This window comes from Amblyraja radiata, chromosome 15 (genome assembly GCF_010909765.2).
Source record: "Amblyraja radiata isolate CabotCenter1 chromosome 15, sAmbRad1.1.pri, whole genome shotgun sequence".
In the NCBI taxonomy this organism is placed as follows: Eukaryota; Metazoa; Chordata; class Chondrichthyes; order Rajiformes; family Rajidae; genus Amblyraja; species Amblyraja radiata.
Genome location: NC_045970.1, coordinates 29,274,162 through 29,295,446, shown reverse-complemented (window position 1 = coordinate 29,295,446; position 21,285 = coordinate 29,274,162). Strand labels below are relative to the sequence as shown.

General features: G+C 40.4%; 1 protein-coding gene across 1 annotated transcript in view; it reads left to right on the top strand.

The window, feature by feature from the left end:
• The window catches only part of gfra1 (GDNF family receptor alpha 1), a 196,601-nt gene extending 176,444 nt beyond the window's left edge, over nucleotides 1-20,157 (top strand). Inside the window, exons 7-9 of the mRNA XM_033033945.1 lie at nucleotides 2,463-2,650; nucleotides 13,775-13,828; nucleotides 18,993-20,157. Of these exons, the coding sequence (XP_032889836.1) occupies nucleotides 2,463-2,650; nucleotides 13,775-13,828; nucleotides 18,993-19,163 (413 nt within the window). The 3' untranslated portion in view covers nucleotides 19,164-20,157. The remainder of the gene's footprint in view (nucleotides 1-2,462; nucleotides 2,651-13,774; nucleotides 13,829-18,992) is intronic.
• The last annotated feature ends 1,128 nt before the right edge of the window (nucleotides 20,158-21,285 follow it).

Genomic DNA, 21,285 nt, shown 5'->3' with positions numbered 1-21,285 from the left:
GCCTGAATTCGTTCATCCACTAGACCACAAACAAATCTGTCGCATAGTGCATGTCCGCGAAAGGTTCCAAAGTTACAGTGCAAAGTTAAGTTTTTCAAAGCAACAATGTTCTCATTGATTGTCTCATTCTGCTTCTGGTCTCTAGTGCCAAATTTATAGCTTTCTGCAGTTTCCAGAGGCTTTGGGTTGAAGTGCTCCTCCAACTTCTTCATAATGTAATTGAATGGCACGTCTTTTGCCTTTATGGGCGCAAGGAGATTCACGAATGTGCCGTACACTTCAGGACAAATCTCCGTGAGCAGAATCACTTTCATGCATTCGCAAACTGACTTATTTGTTCCAGTCACTGTCTTTCCTTCACCACTAATCTCCATTATGTTGTTTGCCATGAAAAACATGTTCACTCTCTCCATTTAGTAGCTGAACTGCTCTCTACTCTTGTCAAAAGTGCCAAGGTTTCCGATGTAGCCCGTGGAAGCTGCCATCGTGTCGTTCTCCTTATTTTTTAAAGTCTGTTCAAAAATCCTGATTTCCTGTCTGTTCTGGTGTAACAATTCACATAAAACTTAGCTGTACAAAGGCTATTCAGCTTAAGGAACTTGACAAAATAAAACTCAGTCTAAAATGTTATACAATCCCAAGGACGACATCTTGCCACGTAGACACAACATGGAGATAGCCTGACAATCTCTCGCCGATTTGTACAGCTGCTGTTTTAAACTACAGTCCCCTGCATACAAGGATCTGTGGCCTATCGTGTCCAGCTCGCAAACAACTGTGACACAACTCTGTATTTACTGTTTAAAATGTTAAACAATGCTGCATGTTGCAAAACAGTCCTGCACTGTATTTAAAGGATGAGTTCACAAACTCTCTCCCATCCTCGTCGCCAATTTTGTTATATTCCGGACGGCAGAATGAATAACAACTTACACGCAGGTTGCCTGGATCATGAGAGAGAGAGATTTATTACCCAACATTCCCTGCATATATACAACACCAACTCATTAACATACATGAATATGTATGAATACATTACATCACCCAAACAAGTTTCATCACTCTCTTGACGTACATTGTAGATGATGCAAAGACTTTGTGGTCTCAGGAGGTGAGTTACTCACAAAAACATATTGAGCCTCTGACCTTTTTTAGTCACATTGTTCTTGGTTCACTTGAGTTTCTTGCCAGGATATTGATGGTGGGGAACTTGGTGAAAGTAATGCCAAAGAATGTCAAGAGTAGGTTGTTTGACTCTCATTTTTAAAGATTGTCTAACTTGGCAGATTTGTGGCACAGGAGTTACTTGCTATTTATCAACCCATGCCTAAAAGTCTCCTAGATCTTGCTGCCTGTAGGTACAGACTGCTGTATTTGCTAGGGAGCTGCATATGGAACTGAACCTTGTGCAATGATCGCTGAATGTCTCCACTCTGACTCCATAATGGATGGAATGAAGGTTATTAATGAAAATGTTGAAACTAAGTTTGTCCTAGCACACTGCCCTGAGGTACTCCTTTAATGATGTCATGTGACCTGGATGATGAATCCCCAGCAACCACAACCAACTTCCTTTGTGTGAGATATTACTCTAAACATTGAGCATGTTCTCCCTGGTCTACGAGTGAATTATGATAGAGCAGACGGGCTAATGTAATTCTATGAGGAGAACTACAGCTTCAAACAGCTCTCCCAATTTACATATCAATTCCCAAATGTTAGTGAGGAGGTCTTTGCCTGGGCTGGTGGTAACTCCTTTCTGTTTCATAGTAGCAGCAATGGTAAATTAATGTGTTTTTCAGAAGGTACTTACAAGTCAGCCAACCATATTGGTATAGACCAAGAGTTCCATATGGAACATTAAATGGACCAGATGGGTTTTTATAATAATCTGGTATTTTTTGTGGTAATCCTTACTAATAACTATTTCACAGCTGTCATTGTGAGATTTGAACATGAATATCTGGATTGATTTCCTGGTCTGTGAACAACCAGTCCAGCAATATAACTACTGCACTACCACACACCTCCATTAGAAATGTCGATTCTTCAATGGGCTGATTTCATCAAGATAATGCTGAGGTTGTTAGATGGAGAAAGAATTGACTTTTGTTTTCTCTCCAGCATATTCTTCAGTGACATGTTGGGAAATGTGTGATGGAGAGTATCTTGCCTGGCATATCATCTGAAGGTGAAAACTATGTAGGAATAGGCTATGCAAGAATTAATTCTGACACTTGTTCCATTCATTGTTACATCTATTAATATTAGTAACGTGATTCGGTGACACCCATAAGTGAACACATTTGTATTCCAAAGATAATTTTTTGTTTACATTTTTATTAGGACTTATTAGGAATTTAAATAAGTGGTATTAACAAGAAATAAATTAAAATGTGTTACTTTTCTTCAAATTTGTGTATTTACATCATTTCCCCCCTATTCATTGTTTTATTCTTCAGAAAATGCCGTTTTAGCATTCGGTAATGGGACTGATATGAATGCTTGGCAGTTAATACCTCCTGTGCCAACCATAACCGCAACCAAACAGAAGTACACCTCACAACCCAACAAAGAGTCAGTGACCCACGCCAATGAAATCAACTCAGTTGATGATGACAGTGTTCTTCCTTTGTGTGCAAATTTACAGGTAAGGTACAACTGTTAGAAACTAATCATTAGCTACATGATTATCCAGAGCAAAACATGATAAGGAAAGTAAAAGTTACTTGACTAGCATGAAACAGCATTCTCACATCAGCAACATGAATACTAAAGCATAAGAAATTAAGTAACTTGCCAATTTGCCCTATTGGACCCAATTGACAATCATACTGACAATGCAGTTGGAATTGCTAAACTACAGTAACCCGTTGATGTCTTCATTTTTTGCTTCTGCTGATGAAAAGGAGAAATGCTGCATAATTATGTTCTGACAGTCAGTGTGAGATCTCCTTCAATAGCCAAAGCTCGTATGTTGTTCAGTCTGCCTCTTATTTTGAAACTTGAAGCCCGATTAATTAAAATGTTCGCCTTTCCATATACTCAAAAACAAAAATTGGACACCTCGCTAATACTCATAGTATTCTCATGAGAAAATTACTCTTTAACAAGAATGTGATTTCACTACTACCAAGTAAAACACAGGTTCTTTAAATGAGTAAGATTTAAAAATGACATGAAAAAAAATATTATTTGTTATATATCCAAGGTGAAATATTGATATATAATCATACTCAGTTATATTTGGCATGCAGTATAAATATTGGTCCTAAAATTTTTTATAAATAATGATACAGGTAAATAAAGCAATTGCGAGTGGGAGTGAAAATTTCTTTTTTGGTATTAAATATCCATCAAATTACACAAATTACTGCTTATACTGAAATATTTTAATGAAAAGATCACTTATTCCAGCCTGGTGAATACTCAGCAGGGAGTACTTTACCACCAATAGTGTGCCTCTTTATTGTGAAGCTCGATTATTCTTCAGCAAATAGTACAAGGATTTAGCTGTACAGGAAACACAAGAAACTGCAGATGCTGGAACCTTGAGTAAAATACAATGTTCTGGAGTAATTTATTTGGTGTTACTCCAGGACTTTGTGTTTTACATATAACGTTGTGACCTTTACTCTTTCAAATCCAACCAAATTAATTCAATAAATTATACCTCATTATAAAGTCTCAAACATACAGTATCAAGATTATTCTAATTAAGTGGGAAGTCAGGACTAAGGGAAAAGCCAAAAACACAATCAATGAGATAGGGATTAACTGATTATAGATCTTCAGGGAAGCAAATCTGCTATACTGGTCCAGTTGGGACGAGAATTCTTAATTACCCCTTAATTTCAGAGACAATTAGAGCCAGAGAATTAACGCCAGCATTACCTTCAGTATTCATATCCCCTGAACATATATACATAGTTTTCCAGTCAGAGGGTGGAATTAAATCACGGAAAGCTTCATATGTGGTTTTTAAAGCCAATATATGTATATGGTGAAGCAGTGAAAGTTGTTTGTGACATGAGGCATACTCTATTGCCTCATGCATGCTCTGGTGCGATGAATTTTGCTAAAATTGAATGGCAGAAAATTCTGCTCAATCGGCAACTTGGTATCAGTCAAGCAATTAAACAACACAACAATAGTCCAGCAATGAAGAGAGGTGTTAATGAGTTAAAGTTGGCATTCTCAAAGTAACACCAGTTATCTTTCTTGGCACCAAAAATTCTGTAACTTTTTAACATGGTGAAAGAAAACATGTAACAAGTATGTTAAAATGTATTAATTTAAATGACTTAAGACTACTGTGAAGTATGGTGCTCATGTGAGTCAGGGTGGTCCAATATGGCTGTTGTTCTTCGAGTTCTTAAACATGCATGATTTGGTTGGACACAAATGCAAGAAAGATCATTTCTGGTTGCCAGAGCAGTGATAGTCAGAGATGCTGCCTGACCCACTGAGTTACTCCAGAATTTTGTGTTCTAAGTAATATTCAGATGTAAATTAATAATGTTATTTAGACTTTAGAGATACAGTATGGAAAAATGTCCTTCGGCCCACTGAGTCCATGCCAACCAGTGATCACACTAGCAGTATCTTACACACTAGGAACAATTTACAATTTACAGAAGCCATTTAACCTACAAACATGCAAGTGTTTGGTGTGTGAGAGGAAACCAGACCACCCAGAGAAAAGCCACGCGCTCACAGGGAGAACATACAAACTTCGTAAGACAGCATCCGTGGTCAGGATCAAACCCGGGTCTCTGGCGCTGTAAGGCTGCAACTCTACCGCTGTGCCACTGTGCCACCCTAATTGTAACATTTTTGGCAGCATCTCTCAATGACCAATACTTTGTTCACATAATTCAGTGTATTTTCATTGGATTCAGTAAGAGTGCTCTCAAAATCAAGTTGGTCGGGGGGAGTTCCCCCCGCCACGTGGACCATGTAATCCCATGCTATGTGCTCCATGGTTAGATAGTCGGTGACTAAACCGTCTCCCCCACCTGGTTTGCCAGGTGAGGAGGGGGTTGTGGACCCCCAGCAGGACCAAAAACAAGACCTGTCAAAGGACCAAGTCCCAAGCAGTCGTTCCAGGTGCGACAAAGGTTCACCTGTATCTCCTCCAACCTCATCTACTGCATCCGCTGCTCTAGATGTCAGCTGATTTACATTGGTGAGACCAAGCGTAGGTTGGGCGATCGTTTCGCCGAACACCTCCGCTCAGTCCGCAATAACCTACCCGACCTCCCGGTGGCTCAGCACTTCCAACTCCCCCTCCCATTCCCAATCCGACCTCTCTGTCCTGGGTCTCCTCCATTGCCAGAGTGAGCAACAGCGGAAATTGGAGGAACAGCACCTCATATTCCGTCTGGGGACCTTGCGTCCTTATGGCATTAACATTGAATTCTCCCAATTTGGCTAGCCCTTGCTGTCTCCTCCCCTTCCTTAACCCTCTAGCTGTCTCCTCCCACCCTCCCATCCGCCCGCCCTCGGGCTCCTCCTCCTCCTCCCCTTTTCCTTCTTTCTTTCCCCCCCCCCATCAGTCTGAAGAAGGGTTTCGGCCCGAAACGTCGCCTATTTCCTTCGCTCCATAGATGCTGCTGCACCCGCTGAGTTTCCCCAGCAATTTTGTGTACCCTGTCAAAGGACAGATGAGCTAGCGAGCCAACAGCCATCCACACTTCAGTAGAAATTGCGATCACTGTCATGCATAGCATTGTAAGGAATGATGATAAAGCACACACACCAAAATCCTATACTTCCAGCGTGGCGTCATCACCGTTCCCGTTGGAAACCAGCAGCACTGCGTCGATAATGTTTTCAGTGATTATGAATGATGAATGCTAACAAAATAGCACTGAATTCCAGTTTTGAAGATCTCTATCGGACTATACTAAGGCTACATAACACGGCATAACATACATTGTTAAAATAATACATAAGCTTTATGTTAATTTCACTATTAAAATTACCAAAATTATTGAGCTGATTGCAAAATGATTACCTTTTAGAAAACTGAAATTGAAATCAAAGAGCAAATAGAAAACAAGCAATATGATTGTCAAATTGTAAAATCCAGCCAGTTTACTTTTCAGAATCAAACAATTGAATAATGGTCAAATTACTGGAATGGCACATAGATTCTGGAGCATTAATCACAAGGCATGAGTTCTAATCTGTGTGTGAATGTGTGTGAATGTGTGTGAGTGATTGGTGGTGGTCGGAGGGGCCGTAGGCGCAGATTGGCAGCCACGCTTCCATCAGTCTGCCCCAGGGCAGCTGTGGCTACAGAAGTAGCTTACCACCACCGAGTGTGACTGAGGAGTGAATGAATAATGCGATGTAAAGCGCCTTGAGTATTAGAAAGGCGCTATATAAATCCCATCCATCATTATTATTATTAATTACACATTGGCAAGAGAAGGGGTATTAAATTAATGTAATTAAATAAAAGCTGGAAATTGTTTTATTTAAAAAAAAGCTAATAATGGTAGCCATTAAACCATTGGATTGTCTTAAAATCCCACCTCACTCACTAATGTCCTATTATTAAGGAACACACCTACCCTTATCCTTGTCTAGAGAATTGACTTCATGGAAGGAAGCAGAGAGTGATGGTGGAAGGTTGTTTGTCAGACTGGAGGCCTATGACTGGTGGTATTCCTCAGGTATCAGTGCTGGGCCCATTGCTATTTGTGGTTTATAGAAATAATTTGGATTAAAATGTAGAAGGCATGATTAGTAACTTTGCAGATGACACTAAAGTGGGTGATATCGTAGATAGCGAAGATGGTTATCAGAAATTGCAGCAGGATTTTGATCAGTTGAGTGTGGACTGAGGGATGGTAAATGGAGTTTAATGCAGATAAGTGTGAGGTGGTGCATTTTGGGAAGTCATAGATATATAGATACATGGACAATAGGTGCAGGAGTAAGCCATTCGGCCCTTCGAGCCAGCACCGCCATTCAATGTGATCATGACTGATTATCCACAATCAATAATCCATGCCTGCCTTCTCCCCATACCCTTTGATTCCACTAGCCCTAAGAGCTCTATCTAACACTCTTTTGAATGCATCCAATGAATCGGCCTCCACTGCTTTCTGTGGCAGAGAATTATTCAAATTCACAACTCTCTGTGTGAAAAAGTTTTTCCTCATCTCAGTTCTAAACCCATTATTCTTAAACTGTGGCCCCTGGTTCTGGACTCCCCCAACATGGGAACATGTTTCATGCATCTAGCGTGTCCAATCCCGTAATAATTTATATGTTTCTATAAGATATCCTCTCATCCTTCTAAATTCCAGTGAATACAAGCCCTGTCGCTCCATTCTTTCATCATATGACAGTCCCGCCATCCCGGGAATTAATCTCGTGAACCTCCACTGTGCTACCTCAATAGCAAGAATGTCCTTCCTCAAATTATGAGACCAAAACTGCACAAAATACTCCAGGCGTGGTCTCACGAGGGTCCTGTATAACTGCAGAAGGACCTCTTTGATCCTATACTCAACTCCTCTCGTTATGAAGGCCTACATGCCATTCGCTTTCTTCGCTGCTTGCTGTACCTGCATGCTTACTTTCGATGACTGATGTACAAGGACACCCAGGTCTCATTGTAGTTCCCCTTTTCCTAACCTGACATAATTCAGATAATAATCTGCTTCCCATTCTTGCCACCAAAGTGGATGACCTCAAATTTATCCACAAGTCAATCCAAGGCAAGACCTTCACGGTGAATGGCAGGGCCCTGGGGATTGTTTTATAGCAGAGGGGTCTAGGTGTGCAGGTATATATTTCCTTGAAAGTGGCATTGCAGGTAGATAGGGTGGTCAAGAAGGCTTTCGGTACATTGGGGTTCATCAGTCAGGGTACTGAATATAGAAGTTGGGAAGTTATGTTACAGTTGTACAAGATGTCGGTGAGGCCGCATTTGGAGTATTGTGTTCAATTTTGGCAACCTGCTACAGGAAGGGTGTTGCTATGCTGGAAAGAGTGCAGAGAGGGTTTATGAGGATGTTATCAGGACTTGAGGGCCTTAGTTATAGCGAGAGGATGGACCGGCTAAGATTTTATTCCTTGGAGTGCAGGAGGCTGAGGGGTGATCTTACAGAGGTGTATAAGATCATGAGGGGAACAGACAGAGTGAATGCACAGAGTCTTTTACGCAGAGTAGGGGAATCAAGAACCAGAGATCATAGGTTTAAGGTGAGTGGGGAATGAATTATGAGGAACCCGAGGGGCAACTATTTCACACAAAGTGTGGTGGGTATAAGTAAGTAAGGAAGTAAATAAGTAAGTAAGTTTATTGGCCAAGTATTCACATACAAGGAATTTGCCTTGATGCTCCACCCACAAGTAACAACATGACATGCAGTGACAGTTACGAATGACTCAGAAAACACTAAACATTAATAATAATAAGGCATTAATGATAAAACACCGTTGATCAAGCATGTGAACCAACAAAATACCAGATGAAAGGGAGGCTACAGATTTTTGGCTGTTGCGTGGAGCAACTACTCGAGGAATAAGCTGTCAGAGGAGGTAGTTAAGGCAAGTACTATAACAGCATTTAAAAGACATTTGGACAGGTGCATGGATAGGATATGTTTAGAGAGATACAGGCCCAATGTGGCCAGGTATAATTAGTGTAGATGGGGCATCTTGGTTGGTGTGGGCAAGTTGTGCCGAAGGGCCTATGGCTCTATGACTATGACCTGGCAACAATTTTGTCAAAGCACTGGATACTTTGTCACCAAGTAGATGAAAAATGGGTGGGGTGGGGGGGGGGGGGGGGATAGCAGATTTGAAGGGAAGAACAGATAGAAACAGGAAGCAGAACCGGGCGGTAAATTAAATTCTGGAAAGCGCTTTGCAAAGAATAAGTAGCAACACCTCAGTGAAGCCTATTGGAGTCAGAGCAAGGGTTAAAAGACCAGCAGGTTTTAAGTTTCTGATTGTAAATTTAGTTTAGTTTAGTTTATTGTCATGTCTACTGAGGTATAGTGAAATACTTATGATTGCGTGCTATCCAGTCAGAGAAAAGACTAGATGCGAATACAAACAAGCCGTCCACAGTGCATTGATAAACATTCAATGCAAGATATTGCACTGAAAATGGCAGCTGTTGGAGAGGGAGGGGAAAAAGGACCTGTCCATTGACACGGGCCCAGCAATAACCTGCTGCCAGGTATGCTGAGCTATTGTTCCTGGGAGGTTATATTTAAAGACCAGTTTGGGTAATACCTCAAGATGCACCCCCAGCCTCATTTCACCATCTTTCATATGGGGAGATGGGGAGCTGTGCCCTTTACAGAAGGCATGGATGCTGAGCGGTTTTCCTTCTAACCAGTTGTGTTACTCCAGGGAAATTAAGTGAGTGAGTTGTTGGCTTGTTCTCTGGCTCTGCTGTCCATCTGATTTTACAGACCTGCAACAACTGAATAGGAACAAGTTCCAGGTTTTCCTGCAAGACTTCCTTCACACAGTGCTGGGATGGTAACACACCCTGTGTGAAGGTGACTATATACCCAATTATTAGTGAGTGAAGGAGTAGGAAAGAGAACATGAATAAAACTTGCCTCCAGCTTCCCTCCATTGCCAGTGTAACATTAGCTTATCAAAGGCACATGTATGCTTGCAATTGTAGGACCTATTGCTACTTCTATTTATTCCATGCTGACAGAAAACAGTTTGCAAGCAAGGAATAGCGTTGAGGGATTGCAAATTGGTGCTGAGTTTTATGACAGAGCACCAACAATCACCCTATTCATTGCTGCACAGGCAGCAAAAACAATGACTAAAAATAACTGTGTGTTCACTTCAAACAAGGAGAGCTTGTTTTAACACCAGTCTAGCACTTTTTGTCATAACTTCTTGTGGCTCACTCTCCATCCAAATACTAAGAAGACCAAACGTAATCTGATATTTGTGGCAGTGCAGATTCATAGTGGAATCATTCCCACCCACTTTGCACTAAACAGGCAGGTTAAAGAGGGATAAAGATTCAAGATTCAAGAGAGTTTATTGTAATGTGTTCTTGATAGGACAATGAAATTTTTGCTTTGCTTCAGCACAACAGAAGATAGTAGGCATTGACTACAAAACAGATCAGTGTGTCCATATACCATTATATACATATATACACACATGAATAAATAAACTGATAAAGTGCAAATAACAGATAATGGGCTATTAATGTTCAGAGTTTTGTCCGAGCCAAGTTTAATAGCCTGATGGCTGTGGGGAAGTAGCTATTCCTGAACCTGGTTGTTGCAGTCTTCAGGCTCCTATACCTTCTACCTGAAGGTAGCAGGGAGATGAGTGTGTGGCCAGGATGGTGTGGGTCCTTGATGATACTGCCAGCCTTTTTGAGGCAGCGACTGCGATAGAGTCATGTTAGTGGTAACAAGTTAGTGGTAAAGGGAATCATGTTAGTGGTAGCAGGAAACTGGTGTATGAATGTTGTGAATCGCGATCTTAATCTCAAGGTGGCAGCCTTGGCTCAATTGCAGTACTCACGTCTGAGTCAAAAAGCCTTGAGTTCTCACTGAAATTTGCATTTATGTAGAGCCTTTAACATGTAAAGATACTTTGGCGGAGTATTATCAGGCAAAATAGCACACATAGTGGCACAGCTGGTAGAAGAGCTGCCTTGCAATGCCAGAGAAGCTGGTTCAATCCTGACCTCGGGTGTTGTCTGCGTGGAGTTTGCACGTTCTCCCTGTGACAGTGTATCTTTCCCTCCAAGTGCTCTGGTTTCCTCCCACATCCCAAAGACATGCAAGTTTATAGGTTAATTGGCCTCTGTAAATTACCCTCACCCCCTCAGTGTGTAAAGAGTGGATAAGAAAGTGGGATAAAACAGAACTTGTGTGAATGGGTGATCGATGGTCAGCATGGTGGGCCAAAGAACCTGATCTCATGTTGTGTCACTAAACTAAATTTGACAATGGACATTGAACTAGATTTAAAGGAGTATTTCAAGAGAAAATGGAGAAAGAAGTAACAAGGATGTTTTGGGAGGACATTCCTGTATCAGGACAACTAAAGGTGGAATAATTTAAGCCAAGGATGCTGGAGAAGCCAGAAATGAAAGTGATGGTGCAAAAAAATCATTTTCTGTGGGCTAGAAGAAGTTTCAGAGAGGTGAGGGGGAGGTGTAGTTATGGAGGGAGTTGGAAAAACATGAGATATTTAAAATTTTGGCATTACTTAAAAGGTAACCAAGGTGGGTCAGTGAGCCCATAGTGATGAGTGAATATGGCTGTGCCGTTAATGTTCCAAATTGCAGAAGTTGGTGATCATATCAAATTAATGGAGAGCAGCAATACAAACTAGAAAATTACGATGTTCAGAAGTTGTACTGTGTCCATTTCTATGCATCACTGTTTAACAAGGATTTGAACCTACTGTGACAGCTTCAGAAGGAATTTATGACTGCTTCCAGCGATGAGAGGCTACAGTTACATGAAAAAAGATGGGTTTGTTCTCCACAGAGTATTGAAGACTAAACTGAGGTTTGATAATCACCTTTCACTGTAGGTGGAAAGGTAGAGAAACTTATTTCCAATGGATGAATGGTCAATGACTAAAGGGCACAGATTTAAATGGATTGGCAAAACTCAAATAAATCTTTTTGACATGACAAGTGGTTAGTATTTGAAATCCATTATCTGATAGACTGATCAAAATAATATCAGTGGGAGCTATCAAAAGGGAATTTGAGAAATTCTGGGACATCTAATTGTAACATGATAATGGAAGGTGGGAGAGTGGGCATAACCAGGTTGTTCTTATAACGAACTATCATGAGTCAGTTAACCTCTAACTGCAATGTACAACTCCCTGAGTCAATGCTAAAGTGTACTTATATATTTGATATACTGAGTGTTGAATGAGTACACACTCAAAATTTACCCAGGCTTGACCCTACTCCAACGCCACTGAGTTGAGTGAAAGGTAGATGCTCGTAAAGTGGAGGGAGAGTGATAGCAAATCCAGGTGCATTATGGAAATGGCAACATCAGCAGTCAGTGGCCTGTTGGATTTTTGTGAACCCAGTAAGAACTGCCAGTCAGATTTTACAAATACAAGAACAATTGGTGCCACGTGACATGTACATGGATCTCTGCCAGTCTATGATTTGTATTATCATTGAATGTTTTTACATTCCGACAGCTGGCACAGCTAGAAGTCACCAAATGCCTTCCCACTGTGTATTGGGTGAAGTAGAATGCAGCTGATTATGACTAATTCCCCAGTTAACTTCAACTCAAAAATGTTGTCTGATATTTTTTCCACAAAGAGTAACATGCCTTCTTGTATTCATAAATGTACCTATAGTACTAAGCTTGAGTAACCCAGCATTGTGTCAGCATCTCTGGAGAAAACAGATAGGTGATGTTTAAGGCCCTTCGTCAGAGTGAAGCAGATCCTGACCCGCAATGTCGCCTATCTGTGTTCTTCAGAGGTGCTGCCTGATCTGCTGAGTTACTCCAGCAGTTTGCATTTTGCTAAAGATACCAGCGTCTGCAGTCGCTTATGTCTCCAATCAATGGAAAATAATTAGTTCATTAAAGATTGAATTTTTGGGGTTAAATATTTATCATTTAGAAATGTATGATATATTTTACTGAAAATTTGGTCAGGAATAAAGCAAAACTCGTGAGTAGTAGTGGGTAGCCATCTCAGAAATCTGTCCAACCAGCATTAACATTTCTTTATTGTATTGTTCTGAATGCTGGGGTAACCTGTCTGTCATAGAGTCATACAGCATTGAAACAGGCCCTTCGGCCCAACTTGCCCATGCCAACAAACATGCCCAACCTACACTAGGCCCACCTGACTGTGTTTGGGCCATATCCCTGTTAACCTATCCCATCCATGCACCTGTCTAAATGTTTCTTAAATGTTGTGGTAGCACCTGCCTCAACTTCCTCCAGCAGCTCGTTCCATATACCTGCCAAACTTTGTGTAAAATTGCCCCTCAGGTTCCTATTAAATATTTTTCCCCTCATCTTAATGAATGTCAATGAATGATAACAGATCAATACTAATCAGTGTTCCACAAAGGAAGGCTGGTGCAGTATTGATTGAGCTGTTGTTCCTGACAAGGCTTCACCTTTTCCCGCAACGGTGCCTATGTTAGTCAAGGCACCACTTTCAATAAAACGAGCTTACTTCTGCTTTTTATATCTGGCCAGATTTGTCGCTCTACCAAGAGCTTATTAACTGCATGAAGTCCTCTGGGTGTGGATGTAATGTCTTTTTCCTGACCTTAATTACTCTGGGTTCTTTCCACATACTTGAACAGCTGCTGATGCAATTCCCACCACTTTCCAGCCAACACAATCCAAATTTTCCAACCTTGACTTTCTTGAGAGATTTAATTGAGCATAACTCCAGCCTTATGGCATAAGCCATGGGATTTGCAAGCCTAAATCTTTTTGCCAGTCAGTGCTTCTCTTTTCCTTAGCGTGGTCATTTTTTAATCATGGATGATCAGCCTCCCTGAAACTTTTGCGCTGCCAAAACCTTGACCTTGAGCTACCCATTTATGTTTTGAAAAGTTTTGGGCTGTTCTACCTCTTCAGATTTCAGTGGAATTCAGAGTCTCTTTTGACCATTCATTATCCAACTCCTCACAACTGTCCTCACATAGGCTTCAAAGCTTTATACTTTCCCTTGTATTTCAGCTATTGTTCTAGTTTGTATATCTGCATTAAGCTAATGTTTACCTACGTTCTGCACACAGGCACAAAGACTACACTCCAATGTATCAGTAAACCAGGACTTTTGTATTACAGAGGTAAGCATTAAATAAATAAGTAACAATGGACTTATTATTTTAAAATAATAATAGTGCCTAAACATTGTGTGAATAATTTATATTCTTGCAAAATGCAGTGCTGTGCATGGATTATGCTAACAAGTATTTTCAACAGGCAGTATGAAACAGAGTTATGATTTTTCCGATTTTAAGATACCATAACCTGAATTTAAATAAAATGAAAGTATTCACACCAAGACCAATAATTAAAATCTCTATTATCTTAATAGGCATGGGGTTATCAAATTATAATGGATCCTCAAGAATTGGACGTGATGTAAAGGTTCATGTCACCTTAACTCATCCACTGCATTGAATCAATAACTGCAATGTTTAATAAATTAGCCTGTAAATCGAGCTATTTAACGACCATGAAATCCCGCATAGGCTTAACTGGAGACATTGCAGGATCTGCTGTATTTCCCGGCTATTTTTTACCCTAAAATAAGGCCCGAAAATTTACCTGCATCTTGGTGGCTGAAGGTTAGATTGTAAGCCAAGAAAGATAGATTTGGCTATCCCTCAGTACAGCAGCTGTAAAAGGGCAGCACTGCTGGAAGGGAAGAGCTCCTTCCACAGCATGTGGGGAGTCTGGCCCGGGTCAGCCCGGCTGGGCTGCCAAGGGTAAAGTTATGGGGACAGCAGGAGCGTTGAGAAGGAGGGGGTCGTGGATCATGCCAGAAACTCACTCAGTAGCTCAGGTGGCTGCGAGCGGCCGCCGGGACTGGACAGCGGAAATGCATCTAGATCCTGGGCTCGCAGGCGACCTGGAAACTGCAGCTAAACCTGGGGCTCACAGGCGACCTGGGTGCTACAGCCAGTCCCGGGGCAGGTAACCTGGGCGCTACAGCCAGTCTCGGGGCAGGTAACCTGGGCGCTACAGTCAGTCCCGGGGCAGGTGACCTGGGAACTGCAGCTAGTCCCGGGCCTCGCAAGGAAATAAAGGGTTATTGGCGCTGTATGTTGTGACAGACAGCCTGACACCTTGCATGTCATTTTAATATTACATTTATCCCATCCATCTGGACATTCCAAATTAATAAATTAAGGCTTTGTCAACTAATTACAAATCAGGCCTATTACAAATCAATAACATTAGCCAACTCTGAAACACGAAGTGCTGAGCATTGGGATCTTGACATCATGGACAACTGGCCTCAGTTCCCCGCTCACTTCTGGCAGTGCTCTCCTTCTACACTTCTCTCCTGCCGCTCGCTTGCCTCGCTCATGTCAGCCGCTTCCCGCAAATCCTTAAATTCCGACTGCCGCTGGGAGCAGGACACAGCCTCACTTCCTGCGCTGGGTGACATTGCATGGCATTCACTGCCCGTTCCATGTCTCTCAATGTAAATTTGCATGAGGCCATGCTTTGGAGGTGTGTGGCGGTTGTCAGTCAAGTGAGAATAACAGAGAGAATAACAATGCTGCTGCCTTCAAGTCAAGTCAAGTCAAGAGTCAAGAGAGTTTATTGTCATGTGTCCCAGATAGGACAATGAAATTCTTGCTTTGCTTCAGCACAACAGAATATAGTAGGCATGAATACAGAACAGTTCAATGTGTCCATATACCATTATATAAATATATACACACATCAATTAATAAGCAAATAAAGTGATTGTCAACAGATGCGCACAAAAGCAGTTGGTATTAGTTTTGAAATTCTCGTTATTCCAATTTTTGACCTGGCTCGGAGACCGGACAGTGAGAGGACCACCTCAAGAGCAAAGATCATTGAGCGGAGCGGCTCAGCGGGCGATGGATAACAGGACAGCGGGCGGTGGAGCTTACTCCTGTGTCTGCGCGAGTAACCTCAATTTGTCCCTTGAACTAGTATTGTCATTCAATAAGATCACAACTAATCTAACTTGTCTGGTGTGCTCCTGTTTTCCCACCATCTCTCCACCTGCCATCACCCCCCACCCATTCAGTCATTCAGAATGGAGGAGATCTGGGAGCCTTGGGTAAATTGAATTGTTACTTTCTTTATTTTTATTTTATTTATTTTTTTTTTTTAAGCGTGAGAATTTCTATGACCCGCCAGCCTTTTTTCAAAATTTAGCAACTCAAAATGGGGGTGCGTCTTTGACGCAGGTGTGTCTTCATTGCCGGGAAATATGGTAGTTAACATTTGTAGACTCTGTTTCCCAGCTCTGGGCAGCCAGATTGTATAATTAATAATATATATAGTAGCCAGGACTTCAGATACAGTCAACAAGGAACTTTGGGTCAGGATTGAAGAGGAGATTTTATGGGACATAAAGTGCTGGAGTAACTCTGTGGGTCAGGCAACATCTCTGGAGAACATATTACAGGTAACGTTTTGGGTTGGGTCAATTTCCATGAGTTACATGGTGTTCTTTTGGTGTTCTTTTTTGTAATAGAGCACCTGCAGTTCTTTGTTTCTACAGGAGATCTTATGGATCTAAATATAGATCAGGATTGAGAGGAATTATGGAGGTTACAAAACAGGTCTGGATTTGAGGACATCATGAGAGCTACGTTGAATGTTGCAAATTTTGCAAGTGGGTGACATGATGTTGAATGGAGTGGAAGGCTCGATCACAGGAACAGAACAGAGAACAGTATAGACTAGAAGCAGGCTCCTCGTCCCACAGTGTCTGTGACGACCATGATGCCAATTTAAACTCCACATGGTCTTTATTCCTGATTTCCCTGTCTGTTAATGAGGCTGCCCATTTACTTCCTAAACATTGCTATCACTATCCTGGCAGTACATTCAGGGCTCCTAACATTCTCTGTATAAAAAAACTTGCTGCACACATCTCCTTTAAACTTTCCTCCTCTCACATAATAACTAGGGTTTGACATTTCCACCTTTCTATCAGGTCTCTTCTCAACACTTCATATAAAACAATCCAAGTTTGTCCAAACTCTACTTGTAGCTAATGCCCTCTAATCCAGCCAGCATTCTGGTAAACCTCTTCTGCACTATTTCCAAAGTCTCCACATCCTTCCTATAATAGGGCCACAGGAATTGAATGCAACACTCAAAAAGTGGCCTAACCCAAGCTTTATAAAGCAGGAACATGAATTCCTAATACTTATCCACCAACCAATGCAGGCAACCATGCCATATGCCTTCTTTACCGCCTGTCTACTTGTCTGCCACTTTCAGGGAGCCAGCAACTAGAACCTCAAAGGGAAGATTAATTTGATAATCAGCAGCCGTTGATGCAATATTCCTGTTTCCCATAGATTGCGAGCAGAAGTGGAAAAGCTCAAAACTATTCAAGCCAGCTTTTCTCGGGGGAACAAACTTGGCCAGTGTTATACGTGAAATACAAATAAAAACGCAGGTTAATTAATTATTTAAAGAAGGAAGCAGTAGATTGGCTCCTTGCTAGCTGCCATTGGAACCAGAAGTGAATTGGAGGCATGTTGAACTTGATTTCATGTGTAATATCAACCCCACTCATTCCTCATCTTCTCATCACATACCAACTCCTCATCCAATCATCCTTAAGTATAGACCAAGGTCATTGATATTATATGATTATATCAATGACTAAAGAACATTGATATTATTTTATCAATGAACTTAGTCACTGATATAATATATTCATTATATCAATAATTATTATATTCGTTAGTTTGTGGATTCCCTCAACAGTTTTCCTGTTGTCAGAACAATGAGCCAAATCATTGTGTCTCTGCAGAGTATTTTATCAACTATACTTCAGTGTATTGTTAACAGACTAAATTATTTACATATGAAGATATTGCTCCAGTTGCTCATTAAAGCAGTTAATCAATATTGGATTAAGTAGAATTGATGGAATATTATCTTTGGCAGCCAAATGCACTGTGGGAAAATTGGACTTCTAATCCCTAATTTAATTTGAGGTTTGCAAATGTTATATTCATGTCCTGCAGTTTTATTGTCGTTGGTTAGGTTGAATAACTAGTTAAGCTTCTGCATTGCCTATAACCATCAACAATGTAACTCTTAATTTCTCTGAAGTGAATGAGAATGATTGTTCACATTTCACATTTTCCCACATCATAGATGTGCGGTAATTCAGCCCATCAAGCCTGTGCCAATTCTCAAAGCTTTTCAGTTGTTCTCATTCCCCCAATTATTTCCCTGTAACTTATTCTCTCCTGTGTGCTTATTAGCTCCCATTGATTCTCCTGCCACCCACCTACTCTGCGGCAATTTATATGTCAATTAATTACCAGCACATCTTTTAGGATCATTATGACTCGGAAAGCACCCAACATTGGGATTGAACCCAGGTCAGTAGTAGTCTGGCAGCAGCACCAATTGTTTGTACTACTGTTCTGCCCTGAACATGGAATAATTGGAATAATTTTTAATAAGGTGTACATTAACCCTCACAACACAGCCTGAGATTATATTGCTGTTGTCGCTTGTCACTATTTTTCAGGCAAGACCGCTACATCTAATTTATAGTGTTACAATATATACGGAGATGGGTGATTATACCAACCTGAGCTCGAAAATGCCTTTCAAAGAGGCGATGTAGTTGTAGAGATCTCATTACAACATACAAGTTTATATAGGGATATTCATTGTATTTTCTAAATTAGTCGTTTTTTTCTTTAAGGAATATAAATTTGATGTTGATATTATGATATTATGAAAATTGATTTTTAAAGAGCTTTGAAAGATATTTTATGTGAAAGTTTTGCATAAGTAAAATTTAACCTGAAGGCTTTTAAGGAACAGTGACAGAGTGGCTACAAATTTATTAGGAAAAGAAAAGTGGCAAAGAGTTAATTTTCAAAAGGGGGGAAGAATGCAAGATATCCCCACAAGGTCTATTCTGGATAGATATGTTAAGAATTTGGGTATGTGAAGAATAATTCCTCAGTTGGCACATTATGATAAAATAACATTAAATACATTGAAAGGAACAGAAAATGCTGTGGAATTTAGCAGGTCGGGCAGCATCTATGAAGGGAGGAGCAGAATTAGCTGATGAATGACCTTTAATCAAGATGCAGTGGATGGAGAACTCTATGTTGTTTTGCAATGTACAATTTAAAATCCAATATTTACCATAACCAGGTGATCCAATCCACTTCTTCCAGATTTAAGAGGAACCCTCTTTATGTGTTCAGTGACAGTATTTGCTGATGAAATTTTAATTATTTTCAGACACAGAGCTCTTCAAATGATAAGGAGATTTCTGCAATACAATCCAAAGGACAGACATCTCAAGATACTTCATCTGCTTTCAGTCGCGAGGGTCACATCAGCAGAGCGTTGTGGGTGATCGCTATTGCACATTCAACTTTTCTTTCCTGCCACCCAACAGAAACTTTGTAGTTTAATTTAAGGACCTGTACAAAATATATTTCCTGTCCATTTAATTTTTTGAAAAGGCTAGAGATAATGTGAAGGCATCCTGCTGAAGCAGATTCATTGTAACTAGTTGGGGGAGGGAGAAAGCTCGCTTCTTGTGAATTATGGGCTACTTTGTGCAATCCTACATTCCAAACAAATATCTTCTGGGTATGATGGGCCAGGATTTAATTATGGCTGCACTTATTTTTGACCCAGCCTTAAGCTTGGAAGCAGCTTATGTTGAATCCTGCATGCATTGTCCATCCAACTGCTTAATTGAATCTGACAAGTTAGGTTATCACAGCAGAGGCACCATGCAATTTCCTTTGATACCGGGTTTCACCCCACAAGCGTTTTCACCTGAAGAATAGGAAGATTTACTGTATTTTTTCATCTTCAATTATTAGTTGGATTGCATCAGATATTTAAATCTTAATATGTCCAAATTTCCTGTAATGTTTATGTAAATTGTCTGCAGTCACAGCTGAAAAACAAAAACCATATTACCCATGTCACAAACCTTTGTAAAAATTGGGTTTTACTATATACTGCAAACTCAAATCTGTGAAGTGCTTAAAATTCTTTAAACGGTGATATTTACAAAATTAATGATTTATTTTAAAGCTAGCCTTAATAAATGGAAGTTTGTATTCCTTTGAACTTATGTCAATAACTGTAAGCACTTAGTGAACAACATTATCACAGATCAAGCATCCAGCAATGTAATAAGGAGTTCACTATGCTACTAGTGTTCTGCAGCAATCCGGACAATGACCAGCGACCTTTTGGATGGCAGTGGTTAAACAATCACAATTCAGCTGGAAAATGGTTACAATTCACATATCTGAATTTGATAGATAAGTGGAAGACCAGAAGAAAGAGACGTTGAGCTGTAACCAACAGCGACACCGAAAATAGTGGAAAATATATGTCACATTTTACAATGGAGCATTAAAACATGTTTACTCATCAATTACTTCTTGTCTGTTTATATCATCTGTACATTTGACACTGTAGATTGTCTCAAGAAAGTGATTCAAATTCTGTTTGCACGTTATATTTAGTCACTATTCATGAAAAACAAAACAAATAGGATGACACTCTAATTTATGAAGGTTTTACATTGCCTTATTATAATGCACATATAATCTTTTAATAGTTTTTTGTGATATCCATGAGGGTTAGATTATATTGTTGTAAATCTAAACATTCATCAAACACATTGTTTCACTGCTCTCTTTTGAGGAAGGAGTTGTATATTGAAGATGGGATTTAAGATGAAGCATTGTGACAACCTTGTGCAAATATTGGCAAAGATAAAGCAACAGAATTTGAGCTTTGTACCTTACAATAAAATGTCATACAGCCATTTTATTCCAAGTCAAAAACAATTCTACAACTGAAATATCACGGAGTACTTTGAATATAAAAGCTGTGTAACTGAAGTCACACATTAAGTCAACTGACTCAGACAACTGCAGTGTCACATCAATTTTTTCTCATCCTATTTCAAGCATATACACCATAAGAACCATTAAATCAAACAGTCAAATAAGGTAGTGTATTGAAAACAAGTACATAAGAGCCAGCAGAGTACAACTGTCTATGGAGGACATAGAACGGAAGAGAACTGGTACAGTTTCTTGGCCAGTTAACCTACCAGGAATCTCATGTGCTACCTGGAATAAGGTGGCAGTGCATTATAGACAATAGGTACAGGAGGAGTAGGCCATTCGGCCCTTCGAGTCATTCAATGTGATCACGGTTGATCATCCCGATCAGTACCCTGTTCCTGCCTTCTCCTAAACTGCACACAATACTCCAGGTGTGGTCTCATTAGGGCCCTTATAACTGCAGAAGGACCTCTTTGCTTCTATACTCAACTCCTCTCGTTATGAAGGCCAAAATGCCATTCGCTTTCTTCACTGTCTGCTGTACCTGCATGCTTACTTTCATTGACTGATGAATAAGGACCCACAGATCCCATTGTACTTCCCCTTTTCCCAACTTGACACCATTTAAATAATAATCTATCTGCCTGTTTTTGCTACCAAAGTGGATAACCCCATATTTATTCAAATTAAACTGCACCTGCCATGCATCT